The 17,485-nt window shown below is 40.7% G+C and overlaps 1 protein-coding gene across 1 annotated transcript in view; it reads right to left on the reverse strand.

The window, feature by feature from the left end:
• Window positions 1–1,249: 1,249 nt before the first annotated feature.
• The window catches only part of LOC124798508 (multiple C2 and transmembrane domain-containing protein-like), a 322,076-nt gene continuing 305,840 nt past the window's right edge, over window positions 1,250–17,485 (reverse strand). The window contains 1 exon segment of the mRNA XM_047261947.1: window positions 1,250–4,968. Within this exon segment, the coding sequence (XP_047117903.1) occupies window positions 4,885–4,968 (84 nt within the window). The 3' untranslated portion in view covers window positions 1,250–4,884.

Genomic DNA, 17,485 nt, shown 5'->3' on the forward strand with positions numbered 1-17,485 from the left:
TTTGGGCTGCTGGGGTATAATGTACAGTGTGGCACTGGGAAAGAAACACAATAGGAAACACTGTTTGTCAGAGAGGAGACAGTGGCAATGTGGTGTACTGTAAATCTCTGCAAGAAAAGGAAGACAGTGGTATGTAGCAGTGGCAGGGAGTGGTTAGTATAAAGGCTTAACTAAAGTGAAGGATGGGGTAAAGGGCTTTAGAATGTTCTTGTTAAAAGAATTCAAATACATTTTTGTGGCAAAGTTCTTGGCGAGGAAGGCAGAATAAGAATTTAAGCAGCTGGTTTCCATACTTTTCTGTCAGAGTCGTTTAAATAGGATCATTCTGTCTGTATTTGACAGTACTGTTCTATTCCTTATTAATAATTATATTTCTGGATTTAATTTGCAGGATACATTTTCTAGTCATTGTATAAGTTTCAAATGTTTAATTTTGTTTGTGGTATTATGTGAATTTCAGATATTTCCAAAATGCAAATAATTTATGAGTAAAAAAGACCATTCCTGAATAGTAGAAACATTAGGTCAAGAGGCACATAGAAAAGAATGAAGCTTTCCTAGCTTCTAGACAAATCCTGTGCAGCTACATTGGGCCAGCTGAACACACAACAATGGGATTGCTCAGTAAGCGGACTGGGGTAAATGTTGTGTCAGGTAAGGCGGTTAGAGGAAGAAAGAGGCGGGATGTGGGGAGAGGGGCTGGAAACACACACACACACACACACACACACACACACACACACACACACACACACACACACACACACACACAAACAAACAAACATGCTCTGGAGCCAGAGACTTTGAGCAGTGCACTATGTCAATGACATGAAGTCATGGATTGGGAGGTTGTGACATGACAGTGGAAGAGGAGACTGTTGGGTACACGGTGTGAGTGCAGTGGATTAATGAAGGCTGATGCCAGGAGGATTATACAAGCAGAGGATCTGCTGCAATGATAGCTCTCATCTACATATTCAGAAAAGCTGTTGCTACAGGGAAGAATCCAGATGGCATGAATTGTGAAGCGTAATTGAACTCTAGCACATTGTGCTCAGCAGTGTGTTCCACCACTAGGTGGTCAACTTCAGAAAGAGAGGTTTTTCTATGATAAACATCATGTACCTCAGACTACACAGGAAAAAGTCTGTCAAACACTATTATTTTCAAAATGTACTGTGCAACTAAAATTTTGTAAATTAAAATATGTGTAATGTAAAAGATAAACTTTATTCACACATTCCAGCAATTTTCACCATTAACACAACAATTTTAGCTCCATATTTACATTAACAGAGAGACTAGATTTTTTAACTATAATAAAGAGTAACAAATAAAAAAATAAATATTGTCATAAGGAATGTAATGAATGTATGACATACTTATGCTCAGAATAGTAAGTAGGTAAAACATTTGTGAACAGTGCATATGTAATAGCATCAATGCATTACAACTGGATTATTTGACATCATAAATTATAGTAATACCACTCTCACACTGTGGTGTCTTTGAAGTTGTTCCTTACTTGTTACAATTTGAACACAACTTTTAGCTCCACCATCTAGTCCTATTTATGCATTCTCCCTTCCCCCACCCACCCCAATTAGTACCAGTATAACACAATTGAGAAAATAATTTCAGCAGTTATTTTATTTCAGCATGGAGATAATGAGCATATCCATGAAAGCAAAAATGGATACTCCCATCTATTACAGCAGAATTATGAGGGACCTTTTTCCAATGCATAATTGACTTCTTTAGCTACATTAAACTTAAAAAAAGATGAATTAATTTGAGTAAATCTTACTTTTATGCTAATAAGGGAGATAACAAAATTGTGTTTTGAGTTTGCATGTTCATAAAAGATTTAAATAATAGCACATAAAGTTGGCAGATATTGAACTTAACCACAATATATGATAAAAGACAGGGTACAATTGATTTCTGTTTTTTATATAGCGAAAAATAATACAATATTGAAGAATGAAATTCAGAACATCAGTAACTGAAATATTTTTTGTTACAGTCTAATGTTACACTTCTTTTACAGTGTCATCCTTTATTGTAGATGTACTCAAGTTCTTCAGATCTGTTAAAGGTAAAAGTCTCACTAAGTGTGATGGTCTCTAACCAATCTAATACACACATGAAGAGGTTGAAAAAAATCAGCCAACCAGTTGCAGCACAAGGGTTTATTAGCCCTTATTGGCTCAAATGGCTCTGAGCACTATGTAATTCAACTTCTGGGGTCATCAGTCACCTAGAACTTAGAACTAATTAAACCTAACTAACCTAAGAACATTACACACATCCATGCCCCAGGCAGGATTCGAACCTGCGACCGTAGCGGTCGCTTGGCTCCAGACTGTAGCGTCTGGAACCGCACGGCCACTCCGGCCGGCTAGCCCTTATTATCTTTTGATGTAGGTTTTGATATTTCTAAAAATATCTTCTTCAGAAGGAGTGGGCCTTGTTACATCACATGATGGTATATTAGAATAGCTGAAGCCAAGTGTCGCTTATCATATATGAAATTGACAAGAACAAGAATTATCCCAAGCCATGGCTTTAGATAGCAGCCAGATTACATTTACTGTACTTCAGAATGAATGCTCACCAGGAAATCCCAGAGGCTCTTCACCAGGAAATCCCAGAGGCTCTGTCTCTAGCATGATGTATACTTACCACAGACAAACATTTTATCCTGTGTCTCCTGTTATAATTTTATGTTTTCAAGAGCCTCTACCTGTGGACATTTGCCAGTGAGCATTCATTCTGGAGTATACTAAATGTAAACTGGCTGCTATCTAAAGTTACGGCTTGGGGTAATTTGTCAATTTTATATATGGTAAGAGCCACTCAGCTTCAGCTGTTTTAATGTACCATCATGTTATGTAACAAGGCCCACTCCTTCTGCAGAAGATATCTTTAGAAATATCGAAACTTGGGTCAAGGGCTAATAAACCTTTGTTTTGTAACTGGTTGGCTGAGTTTTTCCAGATTCTTAAGATTTACACAGTTGCTAATTTGCAGCCATGTTTAAGATTTTGTATTACACACATTTGATGAAGTAAAACAGTGTATTTGCTGAAGCCAACAGCAGAGCAACCAACCATTTGCAGGTAATGTGCACAGCACTCAAGTGGCCATAAGATACACAGAATAGGTGTAGCTGGATTTATAGAGGAGTGGAGAGAGACACATTAAGAAGAAATTCAGAGGTGTCACTGTCTATGTAATAGACACCAAGATGACAAAATCAGTACTTCTAAAACGAGTTGTTACAAAGATAAAATTATACACAGTATATGAAGTTAATTACCATGCCTCTTATTTATCTGTAATAGATCTGAAGATGTTCCACATTTTTTCAAAAGCAGTTACTTGATGAAAATGCTAAACTTTATAGACTGTAACAAAATACATTTAAATATTTCGCTTGTTGTAAGCTACTCCATTTGACAGTATTTTATGCCAAGCCTTCACACATGAGACTCTGTCACAACAAGAAACATTTTTTTAGTGTTTTATTTAGAAACAGGTGCTTGGCTGCACTGCTCTGGTAATATCTATTTAAGGTACACATGATGTGAATATTTTAGAAGCAAATATTTTCTAATGCAGTGATGCAGTCACAAATCACTTGACAATATAATTATACTGCTGCTCTCATATTCATAATATTTTATTTGTTTATACAAGTTATCTTCTCTTTTAGCTTGGTGTTCCATCTGAATTAACTGTCATATTTTATACTGTACTCATATTGTTCATTATATGTAACATTTATTATTATTTTAAAATTCTGTAGACAAAAACAAGTTCATACAAAAAGCACTGTGAGTCACAGCTTTATTAAAACTCAGAAGGAACATTTAAAGCACTATTTGTTCTTTTAAAATTTGTGTAACACAGTGATGGAAAACAAAAACAGAAAAATGAAGACGAATTCTTTACACAAATTGTCTGGCAAGGAAGAATAGCATTTGTGCAGATCAATATTTCTTTTCATAAAAAGAATTTTCAATTCTGTATCCTTGCAGTAACAGAATTCAGGAAGACAATGACATATATATAGAAGCACTGCATATATGAACTGCACTGCATGGCACTTACTTTGGCTTAGACACACTTTTGTGCAGTTGTAAAAGCATTTCAATGTGGGCAAATCTCAGAGTAAAAGATAGATTTTTAATATTGTGCTTATGTAATAACAATTCAAATTACCTCTTAACATAAACAGTATTATTTAAGGATCTGAATATGAGTGCTTAAAAAATTTATTAGGCCACATATTAAAATTTTTTGAGACCCTTTACAAAGCTGGAATATGAAAGTCCTAACACTATGCTCATATCATTGCATTCTCTTTCTTCTCTGTTCTCTTTTTTACTAAAAGTAAGTTTCCAAAACTTGTACCTCTCTCTCTCTCTCTCTCTCTCTCTCTCACACACACACACACACACACACACACACACACACACACACACACACACACACAGAGCTAGACCACAATCAGAAACAGAGACCAGTCACTACAAACATACATGGAATTAGAGTTATTTTTAATGAAACTGGAAGTATTAAAGTAGGAATGTTAATAGTAAAAAACGTGAACAGTCCATAAATAAAAAAGGCTATGAGGTTTTAAGGATAATAAGTCAGTCTCATCACAGTTATATGCACACAGAGTCTTACATAAGGGAATCAGAATGACTGAAGTATACTCTCAGAATATGCATGATGGTAATTTTAACCTCACAGGCATACACAAGGTTCTTCAGTGTATGGAGTGAATGAATGATTCACCCCTCAGGATTCACATAATGCTTTTGACATATGTACCACTGCTGTGCACCTTGTGTCAAACACCACTGGCAGAGGTTACGAGACTTTATGTTTCTTTTTTTGATCTCTCCGCCTTTCAAGATCACTGGTGGGATGAGGTTTCAGTTCCCTGTAAGCAATCTGGAACAGAAATATTGTATTTATAAATGAGAACAGATAACATAGGCAGGAAAATCCTATTTTAGGGACATGTCCATAATCAGTGCATTGAAAAATAAAAATGAGGAACTTTTCATGATAAGCTATGTTTATAAATCAAGTGCAATTGACACTTCTTTAAGTGTTTACTGAAGAGTACTTTACTGCAGATAGTAGGTATTAAGTTTCCCAGAAGGTAATGGTACAAAGTAGGGACCAATCCAGATGAGAGTTAAGAAGTTGTATCATTTTACATAACATATTTCAACATTGTCTTATCATGCTTCAGAAGGCCCAACAGTACCGACTGACCACCATTTCATCCTCAGCGATAGGTGTCACTGGATGCAGATGTGTAGGGGCATGTGGTCAGCAGCTGCTCTTCCGTCAGCTGTCAGTTTTGATGATCAGGAGCCACTACTTCTGAATCAGGTAGCTCCTCAACTGGCCTCACAAGGGCTGAGTGGAACCTGCTCGCCAACAGCACTAGATAGACCTGGATGGTCACTCATCCAAAGGCTAGCCAAACCCTAGAGCGCTTAGCTTTGGTGATCTTATGGGAACCAGTGTTACCACTCCAGCAAGGCCATTGGCATAATATATATATGAGAGGTAACCATAAAGTTTTAATTATCACCACATAAAAATAATATTACATAAATAACTTTTTGTTTGTTTGTAGGTACATGACTGCAGTCCTGGTACACAATGAAATCCCTGTGCCACATTATTGTAGCATGTTGCTTGAGGAGTCAAAACAAAATGGCTCAACCTATTGACAGAATGGAGTTTCGTGCACTAATTTCTTTCTTTCATTTGAAAGAGAACAATGCTGCAACAGTCTGTGCTGAGTTGATGGAAGTGTACAGCAACAATCAGCATCATATGATACTGTGATTAGGTTATGCAGATGCTTCCAGTGTGGTCAAACATGTCTGAATGATGAAGAACAAAGAGGCAGACCACCCCACTTTGAAGAACCAGGAACCACAAGAGAAGTGGAGGCCCTTGGTGGTCAAAGATTGACATATCACAATCTGGATAATAGTGGGAAAAGTAAAGATTGGTCATTAATTAGTTTTCAACATCTGGAATGACATTCTGAATATGACAAGATTTCCACCAACTGGGGTCAACAATTGTCCACACCAAAAAGCCAAGGTGGCGGCAGAAATATTGAAGCTATATCAAGTCAATCCAGTTGACTTCCTTAGCCACCTAATAACCATGTATGGGTGTTGTGTTTATCATTACAATCTCAGGACAAAGGAGCTATGTAAGTAGTGGAAACATGTCACTTCACCATCACCAAAAAAATGTGTGGGTCCAACCATCATCATGTAAGGTGCCACTGAGTGTTATCTGGGATTGCCATGATATGATGCTAACAAATTATGCTTATAAGGGGGAATCTGGCACTGAAGCATACTACTAAAATCTTGTGATGAGGTTATGGGAAACTGTCAAGACAACAATGACCCAACTCATTCTGCTCAGAACATTTCACACATGCTGCTGATTTGGGCTGCCAAATTTTGCCTTACAACCACCCCCCCCCCCCCCCCCCTCCCTTTATTCTTCCTCTTTCCTCTGACCATTGAGTGGCAGGCATTTCCAGAATGCCAAAGGTGAAGCAACAAGTGTTCAAATGCACTTACTCTATCTGTATAATATATTCTACTTTCTTAAGAATCCTTATCAGTTTATATCAGAACTGGCCTGAATGTGTGTTAGGGAAATGACTCTAATAACTGCACAATACCATTCCATTTTGTGTGTGTGGGGGGGGGGCACAATGCACTAGCACGTACATATTGTGTGTGCATGATGGATAATACTCGATTTACTTTTTTAATGTCCACATTTAGCATCATAAACCAAAAAGCCATCTAAACTGTTACAGACTACAAATTGATATACAATCTGATGAAACACTTTGCTTCAAAATTTACATATTTATAAAAAGTCATTACCTTTTGTGAATTTGTAGCTCATTAAAATGCTTAAAAGACCAACAACTCACAATGCACTTTAACTTATGTCATATTTATTGTGTTGGATTATGATACAAGTACCAAATATGTCAAATCAAATTCTAAAGCACACTTGATTCACACAAATACTGGTACTGTCATCATATACAGAATTTTGAAATACTGAAATAATATGTAAAACTTGGAAATTCATCTTTAGGGAAAAGAAAACATTAAACGATGAGGTTATTTTAAGAGTATCAAAACAACAGCATACTTCAAGTTCCTTGCGCTGTTAAGAACAGGAACATTAAATCATGCTTTTATGGTTATTGATCATACTAAAGAAGAACAAATATTATATGAAGATTACAAACATCCATTTAGTATTTAACACTAAATTGAACATTTATTAGTGACCAGTGTGAATAAATTAAAGTGTAATAATTGTATTTGCTTGAGGCAAGTGTGCATGTTCCTCACTGAAAGTTATGAGACAGAATATTAGTAGGTGTGTTAAGAATCAGAAATGTTATATAAACTGTGCTAATGTTATGGTGTTGTGCAATATCAGCACTTATGTCATAACTTGCATGAAGGTGATAAAAATGTGTGGAGCAAGAAGCTTAAATAAATTTAGTGAACTGTTAAAATATAAGGCCAACTTTTTTATTTATGACAACTAATTCAATTTTATCCGTAAGAGCAACTCTGAAATTGTGAGCCTGGAGGAAACAATTATGCAATTTTGACATCTGCAAGACCTTCAAGAACAAAGATAAGTAGTGTTGTTCTTGAAAAAATTGGAGTTACCATAGCTGAACTCATATCACACAAGGTAAGTTCATACAACATGTCAAGTAGAGATCACAAATTCTGCCCTAGAATTTCCATAATCACCTAATATCATGAAGTCTTTCTTAAGAATAAGTTAGTGAGTACAAAGTGACATCCAGAGGACAGCTCCGTAAGTATGTCAATGACCTTGCATCAGCACCGAAGATGCAGCTCATGGGTGTACCAGAAGATACATCTGTACTGTGATGTCTCATGTGGTCAACCTCATCCTTTCCTGCCACAAGTGTTCAGAAGGGAAGCTTTCAACATGGCTCATAATTTGTGCTATCCAGATGTTCAACCAACCTTCCATCTGGTGTCTCAGTGCTGTGTGAAGACAGACATGCAGAAACACTACCAAAAGTGGATCAGATCTTGTCTCATATGCCAGCTTTGCAAAATTTCTTGACATGTATAAGTCCCAATTGGTGATTTTTCCAGATACCACCACGTTTCACCTATGTGCATTTGGATGTGGTTGACCCACTTCCCCCATCAGATGGACAGAGGTATTTGTTGACCATGATTAATCATTACACCCACTGGCCTGAAACAACAGTGGTAGAAAATATCACAGCTGAGACATTAGCTTCCACTTTTGCATCGACACGGTTGGCGAGATTTAGGTGCCCGCTGCATATCACTACTGACCATGGGCGTCACTTTGAGTCAGACCTGTCCACACAGCTGGCCAAATTTTGTGGGTAGACCCATCACAAGACAACGAGCTACCACCCAGCCATCAATGGGATGATTGAGTGCTGGCACTGTTGTCTGTAGGCAGCGTTAAAATGCCATGATGTATCTTGGACGTCAGCACTCCCCATGGTATTATACTTGGGTCACAGACAACTTTCAAGTCAGGCATCAGTGTGTCAGCAGCAGAATTAGTTTATGGTGAAACATTGTGCCTGCCTGGTAATTTTGTGGACACAGACAATCAAGACAATCATGCAAAAGCAAACAGACTTTTTATGGTGTTTAAGACAGCATGTGTCCAAACTCTGACCTCTACAGGCTTTGTGTCATGGTATACTGCACTCTTTTATGCACCAAGACCTTGAGCATTGTACTCATGTGAGCTCTGTGCAGAGGGCATTAAACCTGCACTTCAAGCCTCATATTCCAGCTCATACAAGGTTCTCCAACACTCTGCGCAAACAACAGGTGTTCTGTTGAATGGCAAGGCAACAACCATCTCACTGCACTGAGCAAAGCCAGCATACATATCACATGAGACACCACTGCCAGTGGCCCACAGAAATGATGACAAGCCTCCCAGCAGGACTCCACAATGTGTTCATCTCATACAGTGTAGCATCCGCCAGCCTCTGTGGTACCCCCTCCAATGTGGATGACCTGCTCCAGCCGCTGAGTTCACTTCCCAGTGAAGCTACTTGATACTGACACTCTGCTTCCACCAGGGGGCTGATGTAGCATCCTATGCATCAACCTCCAAATGTTCACGTGGAGTGCTGTGTTGTGCAGTGACAGTGCAGTGTCATGTGTCCATACTGAGTGAATTGTTATCAAGCACTTCTTTGCCGGGCCACCAGGAGCACTGCATTGCATATGTGATGTGTTTTTCCATGCACAGATTTACTCCTAGATTTAAATTTATTTTCTGTTGTTCTTTTCAACTACTCTCTGACATCATATAATGAGGTTTCCCAGTATACTTTCTGATTAAACACTGCAACTCTGCAAGAAGGCCAAAATTTCAATTTTGTTACCTTTGAGTTACAAGTGGAGAGCAGCCTTAAATGTCACAATTAATAAAATATGTTCTTCTGTTTCTGAGTTTATTCCTCCTGCATACAGAACATGTCAAACAAGGGTCAGGCAGCATTTCCCCTGCAAGGACTGACAAGACCACATGGGCAATAGTCATGGGCTAGGGTGGTAGGTCTACATTTAAGAACATCATAGAGAATAGTTGGACAGCACAGGTGTACTGCTGGAGTTGTGGAAAGAAGGCTGATCTCATTTTGGTGCATAACTAATTCTTATTCTCAGAGTATCAACTGGTTAATATATTCTCAGTCACAATGATCTTGTGAAATAATAGGAATTGCTTGTGTCATCTGACATTTCTACGTCTACATTTATATCCCAGAAACCACTTTGCTGTGTGCAGCAGAGGGTATATTGTGTACGAGTCTCACTCCAGCCTTTCCTGTAGCAGTTGTGAATGGTTTGCTGGAAGAACGGTTATTGGCAAGCCTCCACGCAAACTCAGATTTCTTTAATTTTACATTCATGGTCTTTCTTGAGATATATGAGTGGCTGACTCTTCAAGGAATGTAAGCTCTCAGCATTTTAAATAAACAGTAAACTATTCCATGATGCAGAATGCCTCTCTGTCAGTGTCTGCCACTGGAGTTGGCCCACACATTTCCATTATTCTTTCACACTTACTAAATGAACCTTTAATGAATCATGCAGCTCTTCTTTCAATCTTCACTATTTTCTCTATCAGTCCTTTCTAGAACAGAAACCACATTGACGAGCAATAGACAAGTATTGGTCAAACGAGGATTTGAAAGTTATCTCCTGAGACCTTAGTCTGCCAACTGACTTATCTGTTATTAGTTTTATATGAGTATTTCATTTTAAATCACTGTATCCATACTCCCAGATATTTTATAACTATGACTGCTTCCAGTGCCCTGCTTCCAGTGACTGTTCTGCAATTGTGTAATCTTATTCTAAGGTGTCTTCCTGCCTATCTGAGTGCAATATGTTACATTTATGTTGAGGATCAACTACCAATCCAGCATCAAGTGTCAATCCTCTGCAGGTCCTCTTGTAGTTCAGCAAAATTTTCTAGTTTAGAAGCTTCTCTGTTTACAATAGTATCACCCATGGAAAGCCTCATGGAGCTTCCACTGTTATCCACTAGCTCCCTTACATTTATTGTTGAAACTAACAATCCTATAACACTCCCTTACTGCACACCAAAAGTTATTTTTGCCCCTGAAGGCTTTTATCCATTGAGAATGACATGCTGTATTTCGTTTGGTAGAAATTTTTCAATCCAATCACACAGCTGCTATGATGTTTCATTCACTCTTATTTTGTCTGAATGCCTTCAAGGAACATGGCATGAACCTGGGCACTGATATCTACTGCTTTCTGGCTTTTGTGGACAAACATAGTGAGCTGCATTTCACATTACTATTATTTTTGGAGCCCATGTTGTTTCCTACAGAGTAGATTTCCAGGTTGCAGGAATGTTAAATAATCATGAGCTTAAAACATGTTCCAGACTTCTTCAACAGACCAACATCAGAGATATGCACCTATTCTTTTGTGTGACTGTTTGATGGCCATTCTTGAAAGTGGGAATGAACTGACTTTCTCCATGTCACTAAGAATGCTTTGCTGCTCCAGGAACCTACTGCAGACAGATGCTATAAGAGGAAAAAGTTCTTTTACATACTCTATGCAGAGTTGTGTTGGTATCCCATCAGATCAAGTGGCCTTTCCAGTGTTGAGCTCTTTAAGTTGCATTTCTACCATGTGCTCATTTGTTTTGATATCTGCCATTTTAACATTTGTGCAACAATTTTAAGGGGGAACCACAGTGTGATCTTCATCAGTGAAACAGTTTTGGAGAAATATGTTTAGTATTCAGTCTTATCTCTGTCATTCTCCATTCCCATGTTGTCACAGAGTGCTTTCTTCCATTTCTAACATGCCTGTTGAACCATAGCAGATCCTTCCTGCTATACCTGTGGTAGACAAATATCAGTGTGAACTTTGTTGAATGCACAAACGGAGGGAGTCAGCTGCTGGGAGATTGGTCTGGTTTGTTTTGCTTTAGGACACAAAAAACAACTGGGGTCATGCATGCCCAAGTCAAAACTATAGAACACAAAGACAGAGTTAAAAAGTGACTATATCTGAGCCCCGATTGACATAAGAGAAGACAGCTAAAAACAGGCACGTGGAAAAAGGTCTAAAAACGACAACATACAGAAATGGAGGTACAAAACTAAAAATTAAATGGCCTTCACCATATTGCTTTGACACATAAAAAGTAAAATGTGGTCAACAGCCTGTACGTCATTTGCTAAAATGGCTGATAACTCAGATGACAAACCCAAGCATGAAGGTAAACAGTTAAAAAATGGGCATTCCATCAGGGAGTGGTGGACAGTTAAAACTTGGGTGCAATGTGTACAAAGAGGTGGGAGGGCAGAGAGGAGGTCATCCAAGCTGCTGGGAGAGGCTTAGTAAGCCAGAGTTTATTCCCGTGAAGGGAGGATCATTGGCGATGCCAAAGAGACACCACCTGCTGACAGATGGCAACACAGAGATCATTCGAGGGAATATAGGAACTTGCGGGCTAAGGTATGAGGACTGCAGCCTTGGCAACAGCATCAGCAGTCTCATTTCCTGGCAGATTGACATTACCAGGAACCCACAGAATCATGACACTGGCTCCACCAAAGTGAGCAAATGACAGTTTTCCTCAACCTGCTGCACTAAGGGATGGGCGGTGTACAACACACACAGACTTTGAATGGTGCTAAGTGAGTCTGAGCAGAGGACACAATTGGAAAGGCTGTGTCACTGGATGTACTCCATTGCCTGATACAGGGTGAAGAGCTTGGCTGTAAATACTGAGCAGTGTGCCTGTAGTCGATATCGAAAGACATGGGTGCCAATGATGAAGGCACACCCAACCCCACGGTCAGTCCAAGAGCCATCAGTGCATACAAAGGTACTATTGCAAAGGTCATGAAATGGAAGGCAATAGACCAAGACTGGAGTAGTGTCTTTAGGAAGCGAATGAAGGCCAAGGTTAACATGGGCCACTTCATGAAGCCAAGGTGGTGAAATGTTCACACCCACCTGGAAAGTTGCAGGCAGTGTGAAGTTAAGCCACTGTAGCAAGTGGGAAAAGCAGACTCCAGGAGGTAACAGAGAAGAGGGAAGTACCCCATACTAGTGATCAAAGGAACCATCAAAGAAGTACACATAGGATGGGTGGCTATGGATGGCATACAAACAGCATGCATACCCACTGTGGAGAAAGTCATGGCAGTAGGACAGTGGTAGTTCAGCAGCTTCAGCATACAGACTCTCAACCGGGCTAGTGTAAAAGACGCCCGTGGCTAGATGGATGCTATGATGGAGAATAGTGCTGAGACAGTGTAAGAGGGATGGACATGCAGACGCATAAACTAAGCACCCATAGTTGAGTTTCGAATGGACAACGGACCAGTACAATTGAAGAATGGTGGTTCGATCAGCACCCCAGGAAGTACCATTGAGGACACGTGGGACATTGAGGAATTGCATATAACAGGCCACCAGGTAAGACACATGGGAGGACCAAGAATGTTTCCTGTCCAGCATGAGCCTCAGTAATTCCATTGTTTCAATAAACAGAAGGGCAACAGGCCCAAGATGTAAAGGTGGTGGGAGAGACCATTAGTGCCGCCAGAAATTCATACAGATGGTTTTGTCAGGGGAAAAGTGAACACCATTGTCGATGCTCCAGGAGTAAAGACGCAGCTCATTGAGACAGGTCCATGGAGAACTGCAACATATGGCAAAATCGTCAACAAAAAGGGAGCCGGAGATGCCCAGCAGGAGACAGGCCATTATAGGGTTAATGGCGATAGCAAAGTGGACAGAACCCTGAGGCACACCATTTTCCTGGATAAAGGTGTCTGACAAGGTGGAACCCACAAGCACCTTGAAAAAAATGCCTGAAGAAAATAGGGCAGGTGGCCACAGAAGTCCTGCGTGTAAAGAGTTCTCCAGCAGGTGTTGTAGGGCTTCTCCTAATTGAAAAACATGGCCACAGTCTAGGATTTCTGCAGAAAACCATTCATGATATGGATGGACAAAGCAACAAGATGGTCAACTGCAGAATGCCGTACTTGAAATCCACACTATGCAATTATGAACGCAGCTGATAAGAGAGATGGGGCGGTAGCTAGAAGGAAGGTTTTTGTCCTTACCAGGCTTAGGTATGGGTATGACAGTGGCTTCACGCCAGCATCCGGGAAATGTGCCCTCCAATCAGATACGGTTGTACATGTTAAGGAGAAAGTGTTTGCCTGCAAGGGAAAGGTGCTGCAACATCTGAGTGTGGATGGCGTCTGCCCCTGGGGCAGAGGATCACGATGAACTGAGAGCATGATCTAGCTCCCTCATACTATTGGAGGCATTGTAGCACTCACAATTTGGAGAAGAGAAGGGTATCGCCCGAGCCTCCTCCATTCGTTTCCGATGGAAGAAGGCAAGGTGACAGCGGGAAGAGCTCAAAAATTCCGCAAAATGGCAGCTCAAGGTGTTGGAGGTAGCAGTAGACTCCATGATGAGATCATCTGCTACTGTCAGTCCGGATATTGGGGAATGGATATTGGTCCCAGAGAGCCATCAGAGGTTGGCCCACACAACACAGGAAGGGGTGGAACTGTTAAAAGAACTAGTGAATGAAATCCAGCTAGCTCTTTTGCTATCCCAAAGAACGTGACAACACTTTGCACACATCTGTTTATACTGAATGCAGTTTGTGATTGTAGGATGGCAGTGAAAAACATGGAGAGCATGTCTCTGAGGGTGAATTGTGTTGTGGCATGCCTCAGTCCACCAAGGGACTGGGACACGATGAGGTAAAGAGGAAGTACGAGGAATGGAAAGTATGTGAGATATTCCACCTGGTCATCACAACTTGGGAAATATTGTTCTTTGAAGGTGAACAGGGAGGAGTAAAGCTGCCAGTCAGCCTTAGTAAGCCGTCATCTGGGCACGCATGCAGATGAGGTAGGAGTCAGAAAATGGATAGCACATGGGAAATGATAGTTTGGGTAGGTGTCAGAGAGAGCAGACCACTCAATATGGTGGGCAAGCAGGGCAGTGCAGAAGGATAGGTCCAAATGGGAATATGTGTGCAAGGAGTCAGAAAGGAAAGTGGGTGCTTCAGTGTTAAGGCAGAAGAGGTTAAGTTGGTTAAGAAGGTCAGCCGAGAGGGCACCTCTCTGACAGGTTCTGGGAGAACCCCAAAGGGGACGATGCACATTGAAGTCACCGAGTAGCAAAAATGCTAAAAGAAGCTGTAAATCTTCTGTGTGGGACCAAAGGCTATGAATGTTCCATTGGAGGAAAGTCATGATGAGAAAGAGATGCAGGGGTGTCACCTCGGGGGCTGCTGAGTGACAGCCAGTGAAGAGTCACTACTAGGGGCACAGAAGCAGGAGGATCCTGCCCCACGGGGTCCACAGAAGCACCAACTTGCTTGTGCGGTAGGTCTGTGGAGTCCAATGCTGGAAAATAGTTGGTGGTGTGCACCAGCAACACGGAGGCCACCCGGGCTAAGGTATCATGTGGTGACACTGTCGAAGAGGATCTTCGACTTGGCAAAGGAGAAGACTCCTTGCCTTTGGTGGACTTCTTTGAGCCTTTCCAGTTAGAGGAAGACTCGGGTGTTGTTTGGCTGGAGGGATGGAGGAAGTCTTCACAGGGTACTCCTTCTGTCCTTTCCGGCCTACTGGTTGTGTAGCTGGTGGCTTCGCCCCTTGAGGTGAGAGTTTGACAGCTTGTTGCACAGCTGGGTGGGGTGATGGCAATGCTACCTTAACATTGGGCGATTTCACAACCTCAGTGCTGAAATGGAGGTCGCATGTCTGCATGGCCATGTATTTCACGGAGCAAGGGGGAACAAGAACAGAACTATAGGTGCCAGACCGGAGAACACAGGGTTTGTGACTAGCCAGTAATTTGCGAGTGACAAGGTAAGGCACGGCACTTTTTCCTTTACCCAGATCTCTTGGACAGTCTGCTCATCAACATACATGGGACAATCCTGAGAGGAGGTGGCATGGCTGCCTTTGCAGTTGATACATCGGAGAGAAGGAGGCGGACAATCGCTCTCACGTGCATCCCTACCACAGGTTACACATTTGTCTGGGTGTCGACAAGACATTCTAGTGTGGTTGAAATGACACTGGTAGCAGCGCATTCGGTTCAGAATGTACAGCCAGACTGTGATAATTTCATAGCCTGCTTTGAATTTGGATGGAAGCACCACTCTATCAAAGGTGAGAAAAAGAGTGGGGTGGGTACTAAGAAGGAATCTATCTTTTTCATTACATGATGGATGGCAATTACACCCTGATCAGAGAGGTAAGATTTGATTTCAGCCTCAGTTAGACCACCAAGCAGCCTGGTGTAAATTACACCATGGGAAGAATACAAAGCTCTATGGACTCTGACACGAACAGGGTAGCTGCGGAGAAGCGAGGCAGCAAGCAGTTGTGATTGAGCAGCAGTTGTATGCTATTCCATAAATGAGAACACGATTTCTCAGGGCTGGCAATTGCATCAACTCCTTTCTGAATAATAAACGGATTTACCGTGGCAAAGGACTGACAGTCTTCAGTACGTGAGACCACAAGGAACTGTGGTGCAGGAGGAAGGGTCTTTGAATCATTAGTCTCATTACATTTACATTTTTTAGACATTGATTGGGAAGATGATTGATTCATTGTGATAAAATCCCCAATGATTGCCAGCATCTCCAATGGCATGCTCCTTCCAACTGGGGTTCCCGTTACACATGAGATGCACAGGCTGGTCTTCAGGAGCACACAGGGAGGAAGAAGAAAAAGAAGAACCTCAAATTCTGAAGTGGAGGAACAAGAGGAGAATTTTTTTTTTTTATTTTTTTTTTATTTATTGTATTTTTTTGCATGGAGACACCAACTGGTGTCTTTTGCAAACGTCATAGCATTTTTTTACAAGTTTAGTAAAAACAAAGATGATGTGACTTACCAAATGAAAGTGCTGGCAGGTCGACAGACACACAAACAAACACAAACATACACACAAAATTCAAGCTTTTGCAACAAACTGTTGCCTCATCAGGAAAGAGGGAAGGAGAGGGAAAGACGAAAGGATTTGGGTTTTAAGGGAGAGGGTAAGGAGTCATTTCAATCCCGGGAGCGGAAAGACTTACCTTAGGGGGAAAAAAGGACGGGTATACACTCGCACACACACACACACACATATCCATCCACACATATCTCTATCCCGTAATTAATCTGTGGAAAAATGGTTCCATAATAAATTGTTTTTAATATCTGATGTGGAACTACTTTTGATAACTGGCTGATTAGATGTAATGAACTGCTGATTTTATTGCATAAAAATTTGATATGGTTTACCCATCTTAGATTTTCATCTAGGTGAATACCTAGAAATCTGCAGCCTTCTGTGTCCACTACTTCAATTCCACCTATGTTACTGATAGAGGTTTGGTGTGAGTTTGTAAGTTTAAATGGCAATAACTGAGATTTACTGATATTAACTTTCAAACCTTGATCTTGGAAATAAGTAGTGGCTACCAACGTTACCTCATCATTTTGTTTACCAAGAAATAACAGTGAGGTATCGTCTGCATAGGTTACCAATTGGGAGTTGAAAGGTTGCTCTATATCATTTATGTACACTAGGAAAAGGAAAGGGCCCAAAATTGAGCCCTCGGGTACACCTTGTGTGACTGTCTCATATTTGGACTGGAAATTAATGATCTGATTATTGATTTTGTAAGTCAGCATTGTACACTGCATGCGGTTAAATAAATATGTAGCCAGCAATTGCATGGATGCAGCATTTACATCGTATGACTCAAGTTTACTTAAAAGTAACTCATGGTTTACCGAGTCAAA

Source organism: Schistocerca piceifrons, chromosome 5 (genome assembly GCF_021461385.2).
Source record: "Schistocerca piceifrons isolate TAMUIC-IGC-003096 chromosome 5, iqSchPice1.1, whole genome shotgun sequence".
NCBI classification, from domain to species: Eukaryota; Metazoa; Arthropoda; class Insecta; order Orthoptera; family Acrididae; genus Schistocerca; species Schistocerca piceifrons.